Here is a 26,210-nt window from a genome sequence, read left to right as displayed (position 1 = left end):
GTGAAAAGCCTGGAGCATGGTGGAACTGGGTTTGAACTCAGTTTGAACTCTATCACTAACCTCTGCATGATAGGCAACTCAGCCTCTCCAAGTGGCCCTCATTTCCCCTTCTGTAAAACAGCTGAAATATCGTGTAAGGATTTGGGTGGGGAGCATCACTGACTCAATATCTATTATGTTCCCAGTACTCTGCTAATAGCTGGGTGGTTAGCTTCTCCTCTCCTCCAGGTTCGGAACACTTACAGATCACTGTTTACTGAGTACCGTTTCAGATTATAGATTATAAACTCTTTATAGACCATCTTCTCTATTCACGGTAGCATTTTAAAATCTGTTTCAGTCTTTTAAATCAGAAGCTGATTCAATACACATTCCCTGAAGACTCATACTTTGTTTATTCAGCTTGGATATTTTAATTTATTCCTAAAATTGGGTTACCCCTGCCATACTCTCACCTGCCTTCATCTCCAAATCATCCTCATTTCTTCTAAAACCCAACAGCTTCTGTGGGAGCCCAGAAAGAGAAGAGTTGATCATCCTGCTGACAATTCTAGGGAAGAGACTGAGTCAAAACTAAAGGACCTTTAGGTCTGTGCTGCTCAGTTTTGCTGACTTGATGGTGGTCATCATTATAATTAGATCTTCAGACTTTCATAGCCAATTAAAAAGCTTGCCCACAGGATTTGCATACTTTTACCATTTGGTTTATGGCTTAGTATCAATATTTACCTTAAAAGTTATAATTCATCCCTTCAGATGTTCCTAATGTGTAGCTGCATTCTTAAATATAATTTTATTGTGACTTAAGGCCAAAACATTGTCTAGAGGAACACATCCAATTTTATAATAAAATGTAGAAAAATTATAGAGAAATCTGCTTTCTAAGCAATTTTTAGAGAGTACAACTCTTCAGTAAGGTGAGATATACTTGTTGATAACCCCTCACCTTGGATATTTCTGGTAACTATAAACCCGTTCATTGGCTGACTTTTTCTTGCTGCTAGAAATAGTTTATTACCTGGAATTATGATCTGCTTGCTTCTAAGATCTACCCTATGGTGGTGTTTGGCCTTTTGACACAATGAAGAAATGGAACACCCGTGCTTCAACAGGACAGCCCTCCAAATGATTGTGTGCTCCAACCTTCTGGACTCTGAATATCGTGAAGGCAGATAATCCACCTTATTTGTCTTTATGTTGGCATTTATCCCTTACTGTCTACTGTCTTTCATACTGTAAGTGGACAAATGATACTTGTATGGATTAATGTATGAATATGTTGAGATTTAGAATAATAGAATTTCCCAGCTGTAAGAGACACCATCCAATGCTGGAATCTCTTCTACAACATTACTGCTCAACGGTCATTTAAGTTCTACTTGAAAGTATCCAATGACCAGCAAATTATTTCACTCAGAAATAACCAGACCTTCCAAATGGTACCCTGAATTTCATCAGGCTTTTCTAATATTTGGACAATGACAAGATCATGCAAATAGTAATATTTCTACTGCAGCAGCTTATAGCTCCCACAAGCACAATTGTAGGACACCAACCCACCTTCCTCCCTTGGTTTTTATTCTGGTTATTTCTGGAAGGCCCCAGAGCAATGTATGTGGCCCACCTTCTTTTTTGTTGTTGTTGTTATTATTCTTTTTTTTTCATTGGAGTATAATTGCTTTACAATGTTGTGTTAGTTTCTGCCGCACAGGGAAGTGAATCAGCCATACACATACACGCATCCCCTCCCTCTTGGACCTCCCACCCCCCACCCATTCCCACCCAACTAGGCCATCACAGAGCACCGAGCTGAGCTCCCTGTGCTATACAGCAGGTTCCCACTAGCTATCTGTTTTACACATGGTAGTGTATTTATGTCAAACCTAATCTCCCAATTCATCCCACCCTCCCCTTCCCCCACTGTGTCCACGCGTCCATTCTCTACATCTGCCTTTCTATTACTGCCCTGCAAATAGGTTCATCTGTACCATTTCTCTAGACCCCACATACATGAGTTGATATATGATATTTGTTTTTCTCTTTCTAACTTACTTCACTCTGTATGACAGACTCTAGGTCCATCCGCATCATTACAAATGACCCAATTTCATTTCTTTTTATGGCTGAGTAATATTCCATTATATATATGTACCACATCTTCTTTATCCATTCATCTGTTGGTGGACATTTAGGTTGCTTCCATGTCCTGGCTATTGTAAATAGTGCTGCAATGAACATTGGGGTACATGTGTCTTTTTGAATTATGGTTTTCTCAGGGTATACGCCCAGTAGTGGGATTGCTGGGTCATATGGTAGCTCTATTTTTAGTTTTGTAAGGAACCTCCATACTGTTCTCCACAGTGGCTGTATCAGTTTACATTCCCACCAACAGTGCAAGAGAGTTCCCTTTTCTCCACACCCTCTCCAGCATTTGTTGTTTGTAGATTTTCTGATGATGCCCATTCTAACCAGCGTGAGGTGATACCTCATTGTCGTTTTGATTTGCATTTCTCTAATAATTAGTGATGTTGAGCAGCTTTTCATGTGCTTCTTGGCCATCTGTATGTATTCTTTGCTGAAATGTCTATTTAGGTCTTCTGCCCATTTTTTGATTGGGTTGTTTGTGTTTTGATATTGAGCTGCATGAGCTGTTTGATATTTTGGAGATTAATCCCTTGTCTGTTGCTTCATTTGCAAATATTTTCTCCCATTCTGTGATTGTCTTTTTGTCTTGTTTATGGTTTCCTTTTCTGTGTAAAAGCTTTTAAGTTTAATTAGGTCCCATTCACTTATTTTTGTTTTTATTTTCATTACTGTAGGAGGTGGGTCATAAAAGATCTTGCTGTGATTTATGTCAAAGAGTGTTTTTCCTACGTTTTCGTCTAAGAGTTTATAGTGTCCAGTCTTACATTTAGGTCTTTAATCCATTTTGAGTTTATTTTTGTGTATGGTGTTAGGTAGTGTTCTAATTTCATTCTTCTACATGTAATTGTCCAGTTTTCCCAGCACCATTTATTGAAGAGGCTGTCTTGTCTCCATTGTATATTCTTGCCTCCTTTGTCATAGATTAGGTGACCGTAGGTGCGTGGCTGTATCTCTGGGCTTTCTATCCTGTACCATTGAACTATATTTCTGTTTTTGTGCCAGGACCATACTGTCTTGATTACTGTAGCTTTGTAGTATAGTCTGAAGTCAGGGAGCCTGATTCTTCCAGCTCTGTTTTTCTTTCTCAAGATTGCTTTGGCTATTCGGGGACTTTTGTGTCTCCATACAAATTTTAAGATATTTTGTTCTAGTTCTGTAAAGAATGACATTGGTAATTTGATAGGGATTGCATTGAACCTGTAGATGGCTTTGGGTAGTATAGTCATTTTCACAATATTGATTCTTCCATTCCAGGAACATGGTATATCTCTCCATCTGTTGTGGAATCTTTGATTTCTTTCATCAGTGTTTTATAGTTTTCTGAATACACGTCTTTTGCCTCCTTAGGTAGGTTTATTCCTAGGTGTTTCATTCTTTTTGTCACGATGGTAAATGGGATTGTTTCCTTAATTTCTCTTTCTGATCTTTCGTTGTTAGTGTATAGGAATGCGAGTGACTTCTGTGCATTAATTTTGTATCCTGCAACCTTACCAAATTCATTGATTAGTTCTAGTAGTCTTCTGGTGGCATCTTTAGGATTTTCTATGTATAGTATCATGTCATCTGCAAACAGTGACAGTTTTACTTCTTCTTTTCCAATTTGTATTCCTTTTATTTCTTTTTCTTCTCTGATTGCCATGGCTAGGACTTCCAATGCTATGTTGAATAATAGTGGTGAAAGTGGACATCCTTGTCTTGTTCCTGATCTTAGGGGAAATACTTTCTGTTTTTCACCATTTAGGATGATATTTGCTGTGGGTTTGTCATATATGGCCTTTATTATGTTGAGATAGGTTCCCTCTATGCCCACTTTCTGGAGAGTTTTTATCATAAATGGGTGTTGAATTTTGTCAAAAGCTTTTTCTGCACCTATTGAGATGATCATATGGTTTTGTTTTGTTTTGTTTTATAGATCTTTATTGGAGTATAATTGCTTCACAGTACTGTGCTCTTTTCTGTTGTGCAACAAAGTGAATCAACCATATGCCTACATATATCACCATATCCCCTCCCTCTTGAGCCTCCCTCGCACCCACTCTATCCCACCCCTCTAGGTCTTTGCAAAGCATCGAGATGATCTCTCTGTGCTATGCTGCTGCTTCCCACTAGCTGACCATTTTACATTTGTTAGTATATATATTCCTTAATTTGTTAATAGGGTGTATCACATTGGTTGTTTTCAGTATATTGAAGAATCCTTGTATCCCTGGGATAAATCCCACTTGATCATGGTATGATCTTTTTAATGCGTTGTTGGATTCTGTTTGCTAGTATTTTCTTGAGGATTTTACATCTATGTTCATCAGTGATATTGATCTGTAATTTTCTTTTTTTGTGTGATATCTTTGTCTGGTTTTGGTATCATGGTGATGGTGGCCTCTTAGAACAAGTTTGGGAGTGTTCCTCCCTCTGCAGTTTTTTGGAAGAGTTTGAAAATGATTGATAGAATTTGCCTGTGAAGCCATCTGGTCCTGGACTTTTATTTGTTGGAAGATTTTTAATTACAGTTTCAATTTCATTACCTGTGATTGTTCTGTTTATATTTTCTACTTCTTCCTGGTTCAGTTTTGGAAAGTTGTACCTTTCCAAGAATTTGTCCATGTCTTCCAGGTTGTCCATTTTATTGGCATATAGTTACTTGTAGTAGTCTCTATGATCCTTTGTATTTCTGTGGTGTCAATTGTAATCTCTCCTTTTTCATTTCTAATTTTATTGATTTGAGTCTCCTCCCTTTTTTCCTTGATGAGTCTGGCTAAAGGTTTATCAATTTTGTTTATCTTCTCAAAGAACTAACTTTTAGTTTTATTGATCTTTGTTATTGTCTTCTTCATTTCTATTTCATTTATTTCTGCTCTGATCTTTTTTTTGTTTTGTTTTGTTTTTGGCTGCGTTGGGTCTTCGTTGCTGCACGTGGGCTTTCTCTAGTTGTGGCGAGTGGGGGCTACTCTTTGTTGCGGTGCGGTGGTTTCTCTTGCTGTGGAGCATGGGCTCTAGGCTTGTGGGCTTCAGTAGTTGTGGCACGTGGGGTCAGTAGTTGTGGCTCACGGACTCTAGTCTGCTCTGCTCTTTATGATTTCTTTCCTTCTAGTAACTTTGGGTTTCTTTGTTCTTCTTTTTCTAGTTGCTTTAGGTGTAAGTTTAAATTGTTTATTTGAGATTTTTCTTGTTTCTTGAGGTGAGCTTAAATTGCTATAAACTTCCTGCTTAGAACTGCTTTTGCTGCATGCCATAGGTTTTGGATTGCCATGTTTTTGTTGTCATTTGTTTCTAGGTATTTTTTTTATTTCTTATTTGATTTCTTCAGGGAGCTCTTGGTTATTTAGCAGTGCACTGTTTAGCCTGCAGGTGTTTGTGTTTTTTTACAGTTTTTCCCCTGTAATTGATTTCTAATCTCATAGCATTGTGGTTGGAAAAGATGCTTGATATGATTTCAATTTTCTTAAATTTTCCAAGGCTTGATTTGTGACCCAACATGTGATCTATTCTGGAGAACGTTCCATGTGTACTTCAGAGGAAAGTGTATTCTTCTGTTTTGGGGTGGAATGGCCTATAAATATCAATTAAGTCTATCTGTTCTGTTGTGTCATTTAAAACTTGTGTCTCCTTATTTATTTTCTGTCTGTATGATCTGTCCATTGGTATAAGTGAGGTGTTATTATTATTGTGTTACTATCGATTTCCCCTTTTATGGCTGTTAGTATTTGCCTTATATTTTGAGGTGCTCCTATGCTGGGTGCATAAATATTTATAATTATTATGTTTTCTTCTTGGATTGATCCCTTGATCATTATGTAGTGTCCTTCCTTATCTCTTGTAACAGTCTTTTACAGTCTGTTTTATCTGATATGAGTATTGCTACGCCAGCTTTCTTGTGATTTCCATTTGCATGGAATATCTTTTTCCATCCGCTCACTCAGTCTGTATGTGTCCCTAGGTCTGAGGTGGGTGTCTCGTAGACAGCATATATACGGGTCTTGTTTTTGTATCTGTTCAGCCAGTCTGAGTCTTTTGGTTGGAATATTTAATCCATTTACATTCAAGGTTATCATCGATATATACGTTCCTGTTACCATTTTCTTAATTGATTTGGGTTTGTTTTTGTGGGTCTTTTTCTTCTCTTGTGTTTGCCTCTTAGAAAAGTTCCTTTAGCATTTGTTGTAAAGCTGGTTTGGTGGTGCTGAATTCTCATAGCTTTTGCTTGTCTCTAAAGCTTTTGATTTCTCCATTGAATCTGAATGAGATCCTTGCTGGGTAGAGTAATCTTGGTTGTAGTTTTTCCCTTTCATCACTTTAAATATATCCTGCCACTCCCTTCTGGCCTGCAGAGTTCCTTCTGAGAAATCAGCTGATAACCTTATGGGGATTCCCTTCTATGTTATTTGTTGGTTTTCCCTTGCTGCTTTTAATATTTTTTCTTTGAATTTAATTTTTGTTAGTTTGATTAATATGTGTCTTGGTGGGTTTCTCCTAGCATTTATCCTGTATGGGACTCTCTGCGCTTCCTGGACTTAGGTGGCTATTTCAGTTTCCATGTTAGGGAAGTTTTCAACTATAATCTCTTCAAATATTTTCTCAGACCTTTTCTCTTTCTCTTCTTCTTCTGGGACCCCTATAATTTGAATGTTGGTGTGTTTAGTGTTGTCCCAGAGGTCTCTGAGACTGTCCTCAATTCTTCTCATTCTTTTTTCTTTATTCTGCTCCATGGCAGTTATTTCCACCATTTTATCTTCCAGCTCACTTATCCATTCTTCTGCCTCAGTTATTCTGGTATTGATTCCTTCTAGAGTATTTTTAATTTCAGTTATTGTGTTGTTCATCACTGTTTGTTTGCTCTTTAGTTCTTCTAGGTCCTTGTTAAACGTTTCTTGTATTTTCTCCATTCTGTTTCCGAGATTTTGGATCATCTTTACTATCGTTACTCTGAATTCTTTTTCAAGTGAGTTGCCTATTTCCTCTTCATTTATTTGGTCTTTTAGGTTTTTACATTGCTCCTTCATCTGTAACATATTTTTTTGTCGTCTGTGTTTTTTGATGGGTGGGGCTGTATTGCTGTCTTACTGGTTGTTTGGCCTGAGGCATCCAGCACTGTAGTGTGCAGGCAGTTGGGTACAGCCTGGTCTTGGTGCCGCGACGAGGACCTCCAGGAGGCCTCACTCCGATTACTATTCCCTGCAGTCTGAGGTTCTCTGTTAATCCAGTGGCTTGGACTCAGCTCTCCCACCACAGGAGCTCAGGCCTGACCCCTGGCCTGGGAACCAAGATCCCGCAAGCCATGCGGTGCTGCAAAAGGAAAGGGAAAAAAAGGAACAATACAATAACAAAGAATAAAAAATAAAACAAAATTAGAAAGATAAAAAATATAGTAGGAAAAATAAAAATATAATTTTAACAACTACAGCAAGGTAAAACAGAACCACAACAGAAAAAAGAAGGGTGGGGTGGGGGGGTGGAACTTAGGCAAGGGCGGGGTTTAGGGTGGGGTGGGGCCTAGGCTGGGGTGACGTTTAAGTGTGGTGCGGGGCCTAGGCTCAGGACACTCCTGGCCAGAAAAGGCCTTGGGGGCGTGGCCTAGGCTCAGGACCTGTCTGGTGGGCTGAAAGGCAGTATGGCCTGAGGTCTGAGGCAGGCCTCTGAGTGTGGAGTTGCAGGGTTTGGAGGTAAGGGCCTGGGTGAGGGTGTGTGGGCGGTTGGAGGGGGTCTCAGAGGGGGTCTCGGAGTGCAGAGGTAGGGCCCTGGGTCGGGGTGTAGGGGCGGGGCCTAGGCTCTGTGCTGCTGGAGGGAGCCTCGGAGGGCGTGGCTTTAGGCCCGGGAGCCCAACAGGCTCCCCAGTGCCCAGGCAGGCGGGGAAAGTGCTGGCCGTGCTCCCTTCTGTTCCCCCGCCCTCCTGAGGGTCTCCCCAGTCACCACTGGACCCCTAACCATGGGTGGGCCCCGCTGAGTGTGGGAACTCCTCCCCCCACAGCCGCTCCTCAGGGGTGCCGGTCCCGTCTGTCCGGCCTTTACATTTGCTCCGCCTTCCCTCCCTCCCACTCCCTCAGCACCTATGCGGCCGGAGGGGGCCTCGGTGGGCAGAGGATCAGGCCCGGGATCTCAGCAGGCTCCCGGGGGCCCAGGTGGGCAGGGGAAATGCTGGCCGTGCTCCCTTCTGATCCTCTGCCCTCCCAGCGGTGCCCCCACTTTCCCCCTCTGAGCATTGTATCCCTTCCCCTCCCCTAGCCTCCCCTCAGGGGCGCCAGTCCCATCCCGCTTCCACTTCTCCTCCCCACTCGCTCCCCCCCAAGTCCTACCCAGTCGCTGGGGGTTCCTCCCATCCCCTTAAGTGTCTGTGGTCCCCCACTGGTGCCTGGTAGGTGCTCTAGTTTTGCAGAGATGCGAACTCCATGTCCTCCTAGTCTGCCATCTTGACTCTGCCACCTCTGTGGTCCACCTTCTTAAAGGTCCCTTTCTCTATATGTATGTCTGCTCATGGGGTATAGGGGTATTTGGGAAATCATGGTACTGCCAGAGCATCACACACAGTCAGGATCTGAATCTCAATATAGGCTCAGCCAGGACACTCTGCTACATGTCTCCAGACAGCTCCAACAACAAGATCAAATATAAGTTATAGTGGAGCAAATTTCTTTTCTCATTAACTTACCCTATAGATACTCAGAGAGGGAGACATGTGTGCACGTAATTACTAGATAAATCAAAAACTAAGGACTAAGTAAGAGACATAGGCTAGTAATATGAAATCAGAGGGAATCTCTGTAAATCTGAGACTTGGTGATTCTCAAAGTTGCTGAATCAGTGATTCCTGTTTCAATGATCAGGTAACTTTCAAGTCACCTGACTCAAATCTTCACATGAGTTTGGGCCATCCTTCTCAGTTTTGTTTGGGGAGTTTCAAATTTGCTTATCTGCCAAATTACAGTTCTGCTATTTATTCGTTCAACAAACAGGATTGAGTATGTACTGTGTCAGGCACTGTGCCATATAAATTCCAACCTGAGATACAAATTCATAGTGATTATAACCACCATGGGATAGAAAATGCGTAGCATTTTTTCAGAAAACAACCTGCTGTGTTTTAAAAAAAAATCAGTAGCAAGAGGAAAATGTAAGACCCTGGCAGAAAAGACTAAATCCAGAGCTAGCAGCTCAGTTTTTAATGGTAGGTAGAGAAAATCCCCTGCAGGCAGATGTGGGCTCTTTTTCCAGGAGGAACCCCTTAAGGGTTTACATGGCAAAAAATAGGTTTCTGCTGAAGATCACTTGATGGAATCATTCATTATGATGTCTTTGGCTGACATGATAGAATTGAAACTATTTTATCAAACTTGGGATTGACACATGAGATGTATTAAGACTGTTTTATGTGCATTCTGCACCTATCAAATCTACAAAGCCTTTGGAGGTGAAATCCACTGCTGGGATAATCAGTCGTGGTTAGGAACATGCCGAGAACCTTACAGAAGCTCTGTGGATGTCAGTGCTGACTCCAGGCCAAACATGGAACACAGGATATGGTTCCGTGCATTCAGCAATCAGGAGGGTACACAGAATCAAGGCTGGAGGATGTATCATACAGGGATCTGGTCCACCGTGGGTGGGACTGAGCATATGTTAATGAAACCTTGATTGACTAGAAGGCTTGAGTAATGAGGGTGTTCTGAGAAACCGAAGGAAATGTTTTCTGTTTCTCTCACTTGCGCAAATCCAAAGAGCCTCTGGACTAAAGTCCTTTGAGTTCTTTCAGAGAAAGTTGGACCCTACTGAGGATGTGAAAAGCAATTAAGTGATGGTCTGTATCCTGGGCAGAGTCCATCTGATGTTTCTGAACTAAGTGCTATTTCAGTTGTTAGAAAGACATGGCTTTCCATGCCCCAGCGAAGACTCTGCAGATCAATGGATATGCAGGCCCTCCATGCTAAATGGAGCAATTGAATTCTGTTTGACTAACTGAGCTATGAGTACCAGGATATGTGGTACAGTCTTAAGAGGGAGTAAACGACATACATTCTGCATTTTTTGTTTGTTTGTTTTCTTTTTTTTAACCAGCATACTGCTGAAACAGCCATTCTCTTCTGTGTGCAAGTATAGTTTGCTAGAAGTAGATCCAAGTGCGTCTGACTGTGGGAGGAATACACCTCCCAGGTTGACTGGTTCCAACCCCACACTACTACTGATCGTCACATATCCCCACACTCGTGTACAAGTGGAGTCTTGGCCACCGAGACTCCAGCAGGCCACCAACTCTGAGAGGCCCTAAAGTTATGTGTAGACCAGTCTCTACAAGTGTGAATAATGTATTTAGGACCATTTGCCCATGTAAGATACGAGTGCATGGATCACAGACTCACCCCAAAGCACTTATAAGAATAGCACAGATTCCATATTTAGTTCATACCTATCTACATGAGCAGGCCTGCTCTATATTTTGCAGGTAAATTTAAATCCATCTGCATTGTTACATTTTCTGGGATCATAATATGGCTTAATTTGCTTCCTCACACGTTTCTAGATGGTACGGATTCTATGCCTTTTCCATTTCCGTCCCTAAGAACCACATTCAAAAGAAAGAAATAGAAAAGCATAAAATCAAGGTCAGGAAGATTAAGCCCCTTAATTCACAAGCCAAACTTCCCATTTCAATTGTGGTTTCGTCTCCCAGCTAAAGTTTGTCTTTTTCTGACATTTGCATTAAGCCCAGAGGACATTTTGAGTGGAAACATGCTGAAAGCATAATTGAAACTCTGAGTGGTGCCATTCGCCTAATTTGCATTTTTCCCCCAGGTGGGGATTGTTTACTTCCCCCCCTTCGTCTCCTGGGGTGTTCAAAGATTATCTCAAAGAATGATGTTGTGCAATTGATTCCAATAAATCCCCATGTACAGTATATTATATGTATAATTTTTTTCCCAGAAGCTATTTTAAATGCCAGTGATAAACTATGTAAGGAAGTCCTTTGTAGGTTCAGAATAGTACAGATAGCTCCTTTTCCCCCTCAGATAGAGGTTTTCAATATTTGTTCACAAGTTTAATTGTTTATTAGAAATTTTCCTTTCAATTATCTTCATGGTGTTATTCTGAGCTACTTAGGAGGTTGTCTCTATAGAAACATCTATTTTTTAAAAAAAAATAGACATAGACTATTCAATTTCATCCTTCATATGTTCTTTGAACTCTGCACCCTGAAACATGCACTGGCTTGATCTCTATTTAAAAGTTTGAGAATCACTGATATTTTGATTGTGTCAACAAAGTTCATAATGTAAGACAATGCGGGCTGATCCTATCAATTGTGCCCTGTAATAGGAAATTTAAGGTGAGATTACAATCAGTGGGGAAGTAGAGTCTGTTTCCTTCAGGAGGAAGAAGAAACAAAGAGTGTTGTGACCTATTTCTGTTTTGATTAATATTAAAACACGATCGTTGACGTGGTCTAGATTTGTGCCTTTTCTAAGGTTTGTGTCTTTCTCATGACCTCATTACTCATGTTGTATATATTATTTCAAATATCAGAAGCTCTCCTAGATTATATCAGATAATCATATATAATTATATCAGAGCCCTCCTAGATTTTAAGCCTGAGTAGGGTAGAGCCAGGCATGCATTTGTTCAAATGAGGGAGGAATATAGCCCAAGCCACCATTTCTGGAGCATGGAACACACATCATTGTGAGGGTTTTAGTGCATACATGGACAAACATATGTTTTTACTTGACTTCTTAAATTTATTTTAACATTTTTAGAAAAAACACATTTGGCACATTCATCATGTACTATAAAGATTATCTTCAAATAATTTTGTAAATGAAAATGTGAGTCAATTAAAAGAAAAATATTAAATGAATAATAGATCAGGTATGAAAGTATGGCTAGACTGTGAATCTGGAAGCTAGTTGGTTGAAGGAAGGAGCACATTTGCTTAGGCAGACCAGCCTAGACTAACTGACTTTAACCTCATTCGGCCACGCTAGGTCTCGGTTGCCAGAGGAAAAAAGTCCTCACCTCAAATGGGTAACGTGAGGATTCACCGCAATCATGAATAGAAGATTCTCAGCACAGCGTCGCTCTTTTAGAAAAAAGAATGACTTGGATTTTTGGCCTGTTATCTTTACAAACAATCCATTTGAAGAATATTTAACATCACTTTGTGGCGTCCACTATGGGCAGGCACTGTAATTTCACTCCTTTGATGTCATTTTTCCTTCATGACTTCTCATGTGAGACAGATAGGGCTTTGCCAAGAAAAGTGGGAGGATCCAAAGATGGGCAAGTTTGGATCAGAATCATCTGCCTCACTCCTTTAGCCTCAGCAGAAATGTCTGTAGTAACCATTCCCATGGTAACCGCATAGGCCAGAACATGGGTACCTGACAAGACGGAGGTGGAAGGACCCAGGAGGCAGGCAGAAAACCAGCTAGAAGAAGGAAGCTGTGTAGAAAAGGAAAGTGAAGCTCCTTTAATGTCCAGAATTACAGGAATAACGATGAGAATAGTTCTTATTCATGGGGCACCAGGGTCTGTCCAAAGTGCTTTATGTACCTAGGTACATATCTTGTTTAATGCTCACCGTAAGAATTATAGTACCTATGAGGGGAGGTACTGTTGTTTGTTCCTTGGTTAAAGGGACAGGTGGTTTTCCCAAGGTCTCAGGGCCACTACACATGAGCCAGGATCGGAAAACGGCTTAGAAACCTACCATTAAAACTGCTTCTTCTTAGGGCACGAGATTAGCAGTTCCTGGCATGATAGGTCCCCACCCTCTTCTCTGTGCCAGGAATCGCTGGGAAATGTGGAAACCTGGCATCTTGACAAAGAATCCATTGTCCAAGGTCCTAGTTCTTGGCCCTGGCTGCATTAGATGCATCTGGGGAGTCTTAAAGAGATACTAGTGCCTGGACCCCAGCCTAGCTATGTCAGAATCTCGGTTCGGAGTTGGGACAGGTATTGCTACTTTTTAAAAATATTCTCTAGGTGATTCTCATAGGCTTGAAAAAGGCCCACAGTCTAAAGCACTCACTCCTGAACTGGTAAAAGGTGTCTAAAATATATAAGACCCAATTATGCAACCCTAGTTACTTGATAGCACAAGTTGGGAAGAGAGCTAGCATATATTGAGGGCCTACTGTGTGCCAGGTCCTGAATGTAGATGTGGTCTCTCAGTATGCCCTCACCTGGTACCTCTGACGACCTGGAGGGATCGGTGAGAGGCCTGAGGGGACAGGATGGGGGCAGCTGCCCTTTTTCCTCTCATTTATCATTTCTGGGAAATGGATGTGCTGAGAGCTTGAACTATAGATGCAGTCTGATCAGACTGGGACCAGGTGTCTGCCTTTTCTGGGTGTGTGGCCTTGAGCATGTTAGTCTCTCCAAGGCTCAGTCTTTTCTCCCATAATATGGAAATGATGCTTATAGATTATGCATTCTCAGTGGGGCTTTATGTCACCAAAGGGGTGACATGGGTTCTTGGGAGAGAGGCAAAAATTGTACTTTGTGTGTGTGTAGAGTACAGATATACATGCAGTAAATAAACTGGTATACAGTATGTCTATGACATTGACAATTCATGAGAATGGTGGCAATTAGACAAAAACATCTAAAAACACTCCTGGGTCAGGGGAGATAATGAAAAAAAGTTGGGAAATGCTGCTATAGATTAGAATTGCTATGAGGCTAAAAGGAGAGACTGAATGTACAGTCTTGGGCACAGAGCCTGGCACTCAGATGCCACTCAGTAAATAACAAGTTAACTGTTCTTTGTCAAAACTTCATTCAACACTCACACACCGATCCCAACTATGCTTAGTGGCTATGCGAAGCTTAATTGGGATTATGAGGGAAGATAAGGCACCACCCCTGACTTCTACCAGTGAGCTAAGTCAAAGCTAAGCACAGGAGGCTAAGTGCTGTCATGAATGGATGCACACAGAGCCTGGGGAAGTAACGGGAGACCATGGCTGAGTTCTTCATTTCCTACCTGGCTCCACCGCTGGACTCAACCAAGACAAGAGGTGATGAGGGGCCTTCCTTCTCAGTTCCCAGCCTTGCCTGCAGTATCTTCTGCACCCAGTATGGAAGAGGGACCCCTGCTCCACCACCACTAGGGCATCATTTAGCCCCGAGAGAGTAATTAAGTGGAATTGTTATTGATGGCCTCCTGTATGGAAAAGCTTTCTGTTCATTGCTGGAGATGAATAAAAGAATAAGATCCAATTTCTGCCCTTGGTTCTGATGGGGAAAACAGATACATAGAGTGGACCTGTTGATATGATATGATATAAAATTCACTATGTACAGGAAACGCTGGCAACACAAAAAGGATATTTGGAGAAGTGGCCCAAGCTGACTCTCCAAGAATGATAGAGTTAATGATAGAGGTAATGATAGAGTTAACAGGGTGAAGAAGCTGGGAAGTATTTACCTTCTGCACAGAGGGAGCAATACAATCCACCGAAGGGGTAGGAGAGTAGCGTAGCTGTCGGGAGGTGCGGAAGTGGGTAACGTGGGAGACACAGAGTGAAGATGGATGCCAGTGGGGGGCCAGTGGACAGCTTGGACAGGGAGGGCCTTGAGTGTTGAGCTTTATTTTGTGTGGGGAGCCAGAACTGTATGAGACTCAAGAGGAGGGAAGTCGGTTCTACAGTTGTGATGGACGGGTCCAAATTTCCTTCAAGAAATACGTCTTTATGTGGCCTTCCAGACCCCACATTTCCTGGACCAGCTTATCTCTTCTTTGCTTTCTCCCTTGCTCTCTGTGCCCATCTCACTGGCTTATTTGCAGCTCCCTGAATGCCCCAGGGCCATTCCACATGTCGTGGTTCTGTCTGCCTGTAATAAGTCCCCTATTAATGTCCATCCCCACCCCTCCACCCTCACACTAGACTTCAAGCTAGGGACTGTGTCCATCTTTGTTCAACATTATAACCCCAACATCTGGCATAATCTGGGCTCAGGAAATATTTGTGGAAGGAAGGAAGGAAAGAGAAAAGACAGGAAGGAAGGGAAGAAGGAAGGAATTTACCTGTGAAACTAGAACCCCTACAGAGTCTTTCTATTCTGGGAAGATAATTATTGTGGTGATAATAACCATATTAGCCTTTGTATGCCTTCCCTAGCCTCCATCCCTTCCCAGCTGAGACTGTCTTCTTTGATCCTGCCCAGGGACTAAGGCCAGAACCAGCCTCCTGGCAAAATAGACAACAAGTTCCCAAGCGGGCCCTGTCATCTGAGCAGTGTGCCTTCAGTGGGTTGATACTAACTGATGGTGACAGTGAAAGCAACCGCCATGTCTCTCCTTCGTAGTTCACTTCCAAAACCTGGACCCAGCCACGCCCAATCGCTCCTAGCTACGAAGATGGTCAGAGGAAGTGAACAAGTGTCTGAGAACTGCAGACTCCCAAGAGATCCCATGTGTGTACACTACAGAGAAGCCCCTAGAGCTGACTTGGCAGCCAGGAAAGGCGCTGGAGCCCTGACACAGAGGGACCTCGAGGTGGCACTGGCACCCTGTGAAGTGCTTCCGGGCTGGGCGGGAACGTGGGAGCAGGACTGAGCTGGGGACGCACGTCATTATATGCAGGTTCTGCTGGGATTTCAGGAGGGGAGTGTTTTACAACGGGGCTTTGTCTTTACTGAGATCAGGTAGTGGTGAAAAGCAGACAGACCAGGGTTCAAATCTTGGTTTTATGATTTACAGACTGCGTGCTGGGCACCTCCTTCGCCCTCTCAGAAGCCTCAGTTACTTTATCTACAGACTGTGGAGGGAGGGGGTCAAAACTGTTGTAAAGGTTAAATAAGGTCATGTACGTAAAATGCTTAGCACTGAGTCTCATGTGTAGAAAGTGTTCAATTCACATTAGCCATTATAATGATCAGCTAAAATGGTTATTATCACCATAAGAATTATGGTCCCAGAATAGAAAGATCAGCTTAATTCAGCAGACAATTATATGGCTTTAACAGTGTACTTGGACCCAGGTAGATATTGTCACTAAAAGACACACAAGAAGGTTCCTGGTAGTAATATTTTAAGAACCCCAAACTGGAAATAGCCCATATGCCCATCAACAGTAGAGTACATAAATAGACGCAGTATGGCCACATAATGGAATTCTATACACTGACGAGGATAAACTGCGCTACTTGCAGCCACTTGGATGAATCTTACAAACATAATGTTGAGTGAAAGAGGCAGACACAAATGAGCACCCACTCTACGATTCCATTTGCATGAAGTGCAAGTACAAATGAAACTAATCTGTGGTATTAGAAGTTAGGATAGTGTAGCCTTTGGGGAGGAGGGTAGGGATTTTACTCAGGGAGGGGGAGGAAGGGGGGGCTGGTAATATTTTGTGTCTAGGGCTGGGCACTGGGTACACGGATGTGCCCACTTTGTGAAAAATTCATTGAGCTGTACGTTCTGATTTATGTGCTCTTCTGTATCTGTGTTATGCTCCAATTAAAGGTTTAGTAAACGAACAAACGAGCCTGTTTAGCAGAGAGCTAAGAAAACAAAAGTGGGGGTGGGGAAGAAAGCAGGTAATACAATTCCACGCTTACCCCCAGGGTCCCCAGAGTTTACAGAGGAAGGCAGACGGGCACACACACGTACAGACAATAAGTGGTGATACCTGTAGTAACAGAATCGTGCACTAAGTAAAGATGCACTGCAGAGGGAAGCGTGATAGATCAGCTGTCACAGCTGCTGCTCATGGTAACGACCCCGAGCTCCATGCGGTTCCGCCAGGATGGCTGCTTCTCGGACACAACCTAGCCATGCAGCTGTAGGAAGTGCCCTCACATCTATCCAGCCACTGTCCTAATCTGGGCCAGGCATCATGGGTATGACACCAAACTAACAGTTTTCTTGGCTTCTCTTCTTGCCCTTCTCCAAACCGCTCTCTAGAACCCAGAGCTACTAAATTAGAATCTTTGGACTGGGTGCTCAGTACTTAAAAAACAAATCTCCCATGTGATTCCGATACACCCCAGCCCCGTGGGAAGCACTGATCTACCCTGGAACCAGAACACACTCCTGACCTTGACCCTCTCCACACTAAAAATAGTTCAGGGCTATGGACCAGAACACACACCTGACCTTGACCCTGTCCACACTAAAACTAGTTCAGGGCTATGAGGCAGCCTCCTAACTTAGCGGCATTTCCTAATTTGTATCTAAAGGACATGTTCAGCTTCATTTCCAGCATCTCCACCTCCCCATCCCTGCATCATTTCAAGTCCACCTCTGATCCCAGTGCACTGAGTTAGTTCTCTTTCTCTGAGTCTGTTTTGTTACTTTACCACCTCCATGCCTTTGAGTAACCTAGAACGCCAATACCCTCTTAGGGGCCTTCTAATTTCCCGTTCATCTTCAAGACCCAGCTCAAATATCGTGTCTATGAAGCTGTCCCTCAAGGCTCCTGAGCTCTCTGGTTCTGCCACAGCACCTCATACAGAAGGGAGGAGATTGTGTCCTCAAACATCACTCCACCATATCTGACTGTACGCTTAACTCACTACACTCCAGGGCAGGGAAGAGGTTCTCTTTGTGCATCAAAGGGCTTTGCACCTGCCTGGGCCATGGGAGGTGATTAAGGACGATTCTTGATTGAGTGAGGTCCTTCAGCACAGTCAAAGCCATATGGCTACAAGAGGGTGCTGTGGGATAAGGGGCAGCATTCATGGATCTGGAATGCAGAGTGGTAATCCACATTTAATGGTCAAAGATAGCTCCAGGACTGAGCTGCCCGACCTACTCACACTCCTGTTTCTGTTCATGTGTTTTGTTTTTGCCAGTGACCTTCAGTGACTGTAAGGGAAATGACAAGCTACACTATGAGGTCTCAAGCCCATACTTCAAGGTGAACAATGATGGCAGCTTAGTCGCCCTGAGAAACATAACTGCAGTGGGCAAGACTCTATTCGTCCACGCCCGGACTCCCCATGCGGAAGACATGGCAGAACTCGTGATTGTCGGAGGGAAAGACATCCGGGGCTCCTTGCAGGTAATATAACTGCTTGGGATAAGTTGGGTCCAAGGAGGAACACTGCGGTCTGTATGTCTTTTGGGGAAAATGGGTCTTTGGTTTATTATTGGTCAAGATTCTTTTGTTGTTTACAAATGGTAGAAACCTAACTCAAAAAACAGTGTGGCCGGGGGAATTTTTGGGGTCATGTGACAAATATTTCAGGGATAGCTTTGCCTGCTAGCATGGCTATGTATCCGTGCCCAGATGACGGCATCAGCTTTGGTCTTATCCATCTGTGGTTCCATTTTCCTTCTACTGTCTTTACTCTTAGACAGTCCCAACCATCCCTGCTTCCCTGTGTGGAGGTCTCAGCAGCTCCACTTCATTTTCTCAGTCTGATGTCACCTGAGAGAGCATCTCTTCCTGATACTGCCAACCCAAGCTTGAAACCGAATCTCATTGGCTCTCCTTAGAGCATGTGTCCATCCCTGAGCCAGTTACTGTGTCCATTTGGTCCTGAGGCTCTGGTTGGCTAAGTCTAGGTCACATGCCTTGCCCCCAAACGAGGGTAGACTCAGCCCCACCTAAAGTATATAGACTGAGAGTGAAAAAAAGGGTCGTTAGTTACTCAAAGTAAGTTAGGATGCTGTCATCTAAGGAAGGGAAATGGATGTTGGGCAGGCAAGAACCAGAGTCGCCCACTGGAGTTGTATATGAGGCAACCATGGCATATGGCGCTGCCCCTTTGCCATGCACTGGTGCCCATTCCTTTCCACATGCATATGTATGCAGATCTCTGCCCCTGCACACATGTGACTTTAGGAATGCCACAAAGTGCCCTTCAGGCTTCCTGATTGTGTCATCCAGAAACATTTGGTACAATGGACTTACCTACTCCTGCTTCACCAGGAGTTCAGAGACTCTGTGGCTTCTCGATTATAGAAAGGGAAGACACACAGCAAGACCCAGGCAAAATAATAACAATGATAATGGCATGGCCCCAGCTTGGTGCGGCTAGCCTTTTCCTACATGCTGCTGGCCTGCTCTTACCCAGTTTTTTAAAGCCTGTGATTCCCACTGCCTTCCTCCATCTGCCACGCTCCCCATAACCCTGCTTTATCTGCTAATTTTGTTCAGTGGTGGAGTGAACACCGATTCCACAGCTGGAGAGCAGAGACAGTACAAATGACAATGTGAGTGTTGCTTTCCTGCCAATGCTGTCTGTGTGATCTTGAAAGAATCATATATCTGCAGACTAGAGGGGTTAAACAGTCTTCAATGGCAAATAAGTGGCATGTGTGCTGCCCCACTCTGTCACCATATACGTGGCAGATATTGCTAATCACCCCTGGCTTGACCTGAGTATCTCTCCCAATACAATGCTTCTGGAAGCTACTATCCATTGGTCATTTAGAGATGTTTCTACGGCTGGAATATATTTGCCATCTCTGGACTGGACAAGCTCCATAATTCCCCTTCATATCTGTGAATCTGAGTTAAGGGTAGGTAGCAAGCTACAAATGAATCCACAGTGTGCCACTGATGTTTTCAAAAGAAAATAGGATCTTGGTGAATACATACCAGTGTGGAAATCCATTGGCACCACAAAAGCGAGCTTCTCTCTCACTTAGCCGTGGTCATTTTCACAGCATCTCACTAACTCGTGATATAAATGACTTCCAAATATCTAAAGCAACAAAACTGCCAGAATGTGCAGCACGAAGTGCTTCTTGGGAACAAGTAAATGGCTCAGAGATTCACAGAAGGGGGTTCACATGCAGGATGGGATGTATTTAGATGAATATTGTTCATCGTGATTGACAGCTCGTCTTTAAATCTGGAACAGACAGTGTCATAGTATTGAGCTCAAAGCAGAGCAGAGGGATTGGAGGCACTTCTTAGGACAAAACTTCGCTTTCATGGGCTTGGAGACCCAGGATCGTTACCAAGAGACTCCGTCTTGAAGAGCTGGTCTCTTGAGTTCCAGAAAGACACCCTTCTGGAGGCAAAGCTCCTTGGAGCCCCGGCTGTTTCTCGTTTGTCTCTTTCTGAACACACCGTCCACATAGCTTGGCTGCAATCGTTTGCTTCTTATAAAGCACAGTGGAGGCTGCCGTCCTGGTCAGTTGGCCAGGCTCCAGCTGAACGGGGCATTCATCTCCTGCCTCCAGTAATTCTGTGAGGTTTGAAAATCGGCCTTGTGAAGTTGCCTAGATGTGTCCATAATACAAAAAGTCCAAAAAAAGAAAAGGCTAGGAAAACAAAATAGCTAGCCAGAGAATCCCTCTAAGGAAAGCACAGTCCTTAATGGATGCCCAGTTGGTATTTTTGAAGCCCTACTCTGTGTGGCAAAGTGGGCCAGCTGCTAGAGAAGGAAAGCAATAAGTACACTAGTCAGCTCAGCTCCTGGATGGGGAGAGAAAGTGAACGTGTATGTTGATTAAGTACCAAGTAGGGAGGCAGTGGTGAAGGCTGCTCTGTGCCTTTAGGGAAGCGAGAGGGCAGGGGAGGTGGGGCTGGTAACGACAGCCAATGCGTGCATGGCGCTTACTGTGTGCCAGGTGCTGCACTACGGGCCACAGAGGCTGACTCATCTAATCTCCCCACCACCGATGAGGCACATGCTCCTGTCCCCACTTTACAAACTGGGGTAAACCGAGGCACAAAGAGGTGAGTGAGAGCCTGTATTGCTTAGCGGGACTCTCGTAAGTGTGTGCATCTCAGGGTATGCTTTAATGGGCGTTATTTCTAACCCTCACAACCCCCTGTGAGGCTGCCGGTGGCAGCCCTTCCTACAGATGTGAGAACTTGGCCAAGATCTCCTAGCTTGAAACTGGCAGAAATGAGACTGAGATTCTGGCCTCTCCACCCATTCTCCTTCCTGCCACCAGAAGACTGTGCCCCTTGGGTGGCTACCCATGGGTCCAAAGGTAAGGGCATGAGTTAGAGCAATACAGTAGCGATGGAGGGGAACAACCAGTGGAAGGTGTGGTTTGAAGGAAGAAAGAGCCAAGATTCAGCGTCCTGATGATTCCAAATTGTCTAGCCTAGGAGGATGGAGATGGATTGGACCAGTCAGGGAATTGTGGTTGGGAAAGGTGAATAGTCCAGCTTCGATGCGTTCAGTTGGTGGCTCCTGGGGACATCTTGATAGAGACAGGGATGGATATCTGGGTAAACATCTGGGGGAAAAGCAGCATAGTGGTGGGGCTTTGGCTTTGGTGTCAAACTTAAGCAGGTTCAAATTTCTGCTCCACCACTTATGATTACATGACCTTGGGCAAGCCACTCATCTCCCTGCACTTCAACATCCTCATCTACGAAGCAGGGATAAGAATAGAGCCTCTATCACAGAATCATTCCATTGGGCTCAGCACCAGACACCAGGTGACATGTCCCATCAATGGCATTATTTTAGAACCTCTCGAGAAAGGATAAGGAACCATGGGCTAAATGTCCTCTCTGAGGCCATGACACAGAAACCAGAGATTAGAGGTAGAAGAAGAAAGTGAGGCCAAAGAGAGAAATAAGGGCACTGGGGCACCCAGCACAATCAAAACAGGAGAGATGTCACAGTGGCTGGTTTCACATCACTATGTTTGGGAAGGAAGGATTCTCTAAGAAAAATGTAACCCCAGTGAAGCCCAATTCAGCTGCAGTAACTGGAGCCCAGCAATTCTTTAATAAAAGGATGTGCCTCTCTTACCTTACCTGCTCCCTGCGACCCCATTTCACGGGAAAGCCTGTAGCCCAAATCTGTGAAGTCTGATTGTTAATGGTTTAATTATAGACGCTCAAGCTATTGCTGCCTTTTTAATGGGTTACCCAGAAGCTAGTACCTGCCTGGTCCGTGTAAGATCATCTTAGATCTGCATGGGTGGAGGAGCAGTTGAATCCCCTGTCTTTGGACAGACGAGGGGGGATGGTTAAGGAGGGGGCCGAGGTTAACCATGTGTGCACAAAGGTGTTTTCTAGCCTGTGGAATGTGATCCTGAACTTGACTCACAGAAGTATGTCTGGACAGGGCTGTGGCTTGCCCCCACCAGATCTGCTGTCCCTCACTGCCTGGCAATGGTGAACATGAAGACAGGAGAGCATTTGCTTTTATTTACTTACTTATTAATTGGCTAGTTATTTTTACCTTGAATATAGAACTCCAGAGGTTTACATGGAAAAGCTCTGTGTTTCATTCCTTTTGCATCTTGGATAGAGATGTCTTTACCTGCTGTGTAAATGGGACTCATCAACCTCATTTACACGTTTCAAGCCTGGGGAAAAAATATGCCACTTATTTATTTATTTCTAACTTAAGAATTTGTAGCTTCCATAACTGTAGATTATGGCACCGAATTCTGACGTCAAATAAGAACTCAGTAAAGTCAGGCTGGGAAGTAAGAACATCACAGAGCTTGCAGGAATTTATTTTGAATTGAGTTTGGGAGCTAAAGAGACTGTACCTACCAGCTACATTTTGAAATGTGGGAGTTCACGCTCTAAGCAACTGTAGAATTTAGACACCTGTGACCCAGGCAGCTGGGTCTCATGAGCAAAGCAGGAGACATGCATGTAGCAGAAGGGAGAGTTGTGGAGGCCCACAGGCTACAGGCTTGAATCAGGCTTCCCTGCCCCCAGACTGGGGTTATCAGTGCAAATCTGATCCCATCACTCCTCTGCCTAATGGGCCCTTACTTCCTCATCAGGCTGTTTGGCCCTTGGGATGAATTCTGAAGTCTTTATATATGTGTGAAAAGGTCCTTTGCAGTCTAGCCTGATTCCTTTTCACTTCTAAGTGGCTTGACCTGCTGAAATGTTACTTCCTCCAAGAGCCTTCCCTGGTACCCGTTCCAAAGGAAGGTCTCCCCTGCTAGTCTCACTTCTAGCACCTGTTCTATTCCTTCCTGGCCTTCTTCTCAGTTGGTAATTAAGCATTTACTTCCTTATTTAGATGTTTAAAGTGTGGCTCCCTGATGAGACTATAAGCTCCCTGAAGGCAGGAATATAGTCTGTTTGCTTTCTACTTCCCTCTCTCACTCCCTGCTTTCCTTCCTTTCTTCCTGGTGTGTCCACTGCTCTATCTTCAGCACCTGGCACAGTGCTGGCATATAGTTGGTGTTCAGTAAATGTCTTTTGAATAAATGCATGAGTAGATTGAGTCCCTCCTTTCATACCACTCCCTGCATTGAACTCTGCCCCCACCCCCCAATACCAAACCACATGTGGTTTCTTGAACTGGCCGAGCTCTCCCTCCCGTTCATGCTGTCCATTCCTCTGTCTGGATTATGCCCTCTTCGCCATGGCCCCAGCTGCCCCATGGCCAGCACCAATTGACAGGGCTAACTCTTTTGAAACTTCTGGACCTGCCAAGATTTCCCTTCTTCAGGGACACCTCTCTGACTGTCCCCTGGCTGGTTAAGTGATTTTTCCTCCATGCTCCTCAGAGAGCCCTGCCTGGCTGGCCCCCATCATAGCCTTAAACTTTAACCATCTCATTTTTCTGTGTTTGTTTTCGTCTCTATTCTGAGCTCTGGAACTCAGGGCCCTGGCTTCCATGCAGGAAGGCTGAGAACACTGCCCTGGAGCTGGATGCCTTGACATGATTCCCAGTGCCACGCTTGCCACCTCTGCTCCAGTTCCCTCAGACATAGAATAGGCTCATGATAGTATCAACTTCACAGAGATGTCACAAGGATTAAATGAGTAAACGTATGCGAAGTACTTAGAACAGTGCCGAGCACAAAGTAGGGGCCACGAAAAAGCCAGTTATTCCTCCTCCTCATATCATTAGAGTTAGACTGTAATACATGCACAGTGAGAGAACTGGGCAAATTCAGACAACCCTTCCAATAAGACCAAATTCTGTCACTTATACAACCTAGGGAATTCAAGATTATGCGTGAACTTACATGAAACACTGACTACACTTCCAAGAGAGGATTCTTTATTCCTATGGGTTCACTTAACAAACATCAAAAGACTTGCAGTATGTAGAAGTTAATTACAAACAATTTACACTTCTTAACTGGAAGTCAGTGCATAGTATTCTCAGGAAAGGGAAACTGGTCTCTTAATCAAGTTGCTTAAATTAAATGCAAAAAAAAAAAATTATTTTCCCCCTTTTTTGGCCATTTTAAAAATTCCTGAAAAAAAATAAGATGAACAGAGAAAGTTATGACAGAAATTGAAAAGGCAAAATTTAAGGCTTGTTTACCTTGTTTGATCATTACCGCTATAAACATGCAATTTAAAAGACATAAGTTTGGCTCCTAATCCAGTTCTAAGAATCATGATGGAAATAGTTCCAAAAAAATAAAATAAAAGGAGCAATTAGAGGAAGGAGCAACTTGGGAGAAACCATTGATTTTATTTTTAATATTTAAAATAAAATATGTCATCAACTGATCAGAAGCCAATATTAGTATTGCTGTTAATTATGTATCTTGATCCTCAGGGGGATTATACCTTTTAAATCCACTGCTTTGCAGAATCTTAAGGTTCCATTTGTTAAGTACCTCTTGGAATGGTAAATCTAGAAGCTCAAAAGCAGCGGCTGAGTGCCCCTCTGTTCCTGCATATGTATGTGCTCTGGGACATTTAGCTGAATTGTTGTGGATGATATTAATTAACCGGGACCTGGAATGACTCCAAACTGGGATTTAATCAAACATTTAGTACTTATTAGTCATGTGGCACTGAAAAGTCACCTAACTCCTTTGAGGTTTGGTTTTCTCATCTGTACAGTGATACCCTGGCCTTGCTTATATACCATAATGGGGTGCATGAAACTGAAAAAGTATGTATTGTACCTAACCCAGTGCTAACAGAGGATTCTCAATCACGAATTGTTTATTCTTCACTGAAGTACCCAGTTGCTGTCACTTATGCATACTTTTTTCCATTTTTCCTAATCTCACACATTCTAGACAAAAATATTTTTGCACTTTCGTTACTGAGATAAACTCCAGTTTTTATCATCCCTGAGCCAACCATTTGAATCTTCTCTGTTCTGGCCACTATACCATCTAACTCCCAAAGTGCCTGTCACACCGCATCCATGTGACTTGACTTCATTTGTTTAAAGCATCTCTGAGAATGAGAGCAAGCAGCTTATGGTAAAATTAATAGCCTTGTCTCCAGATCTTATCACATTGACTGGGAGCGGCTTGGAGTCTGTCAAGCTGGTCAGTGGTATCGATCTTGCTCCCATGAAATGCGTTTTATAACCGCCATGGTGGAGAACCAATCTGTGCATTTACTGTGGCCATAAAGAAATGAAGAGTTAAAGCTGTAGATACGTAATATGCTCTGATTTAACAAGAGTGATAACTTCAAAAACCTGCGGAGGACCACTGTTCATGGCAAATGCCTCCCCAGTTACTATTAGGAAAAATTAGTATCCATTTAACTGTCACCCAAATTGGGGAAAATATATAGCTCCAAAATTATATTGGTACAGATCCAAGAATTGGGCCTGTAGAACAGGGTATTAGGCTGTTACATTTTGACACACAACTAAATTGTTATGTTTATGATTCTTAGCTCCAGGATACTATTCAAATATAGATAAGAGACATCTTTCGACTCATTAATTTAAGTAGATAACAGATTGCTTTGTGGATCAGAATCTAAGAAAACTATATTCTGAAGATTAATTTTAATTGAAATGCTTGGGGAAAAAATAACTGATCTCATAGAAAGTCTAGATAACTAAAAGTAGCTTCTTTTTGGCTTGTGAAGACTCAAGATTTTATGCTGTACAGAAGTGTGGGCCAATAGAAAAGCAATGTGAGCCACATATGTAAGTTTAGGTTTCCTTATCGTAACATTAGAAAAAGAAACAGATGAAATTAATTTTAATAGTATATATTAAACCAGGCACTTCCCTGGTGGTCCAGTGGGTAAGACTCCCTGCTCCCAATGCAGGGGACCTGGGTTCAATCCCTGGTCAGGGAACTAGATCCCACATGCATGCTGCAACTAAGAGTCTACATGCCTCAACTAAGAAGCCTACATGCCACAACTAAGAAGCCCACATGCTGAAACGAAGATCCTGCATGCCACAGCTAAGACACGGTACAGCCAAAATAAATAAATAAATAAATAAAATAA

At 43.2% G+C, this 26,210-nt stretch overlaps 1 protein-coding gene across 2 annotated transcripts in view; it reads left to right on the top strand.

The window, feature by feature from the left end:
* CDH13 (cadherin 13) overlaps window positions 1-26,210 on the top strand; it is a 1,028,096-nt gene that overhangs the window by 364,510 nt on the left and 637,376 nt on the right. For both annotated transcript variants that reach the window (XM_068528121.1, XM_068528122.1), the window contains exon 3: window positions 17,932-18,140. In XM_068528121.1, coding sequence (XP_068384222.1) covers window positions 17,932-18,140 — 209 coding nt within the window. The remainder of the gene's footprint in view (window positions 1-17,931; window positions 18,141-26,210) is intronic.

This window comes from Eschrichtius robustus, chromosome 19 (genome assembly GCF_028021215.1).
Source record: "Eschrichtius robustus isolate mEscRob2 chromosome 19, mEscRob2.pri, whole genome shotgun sequence".
Taxonomy (NCBI): domain Eukaryota; kingdom Metazoa; phylum Chordata; class Mammalia; order Artiodactyla; family Eschrichtiidae; genus Eschrichtius; species Eschrichtius robustus.
The sequence above is the reverse complement of the archived record's forward strand: the minus strand, read 5'-3'. Positions and strand labels throughout refer to the sequence as shown.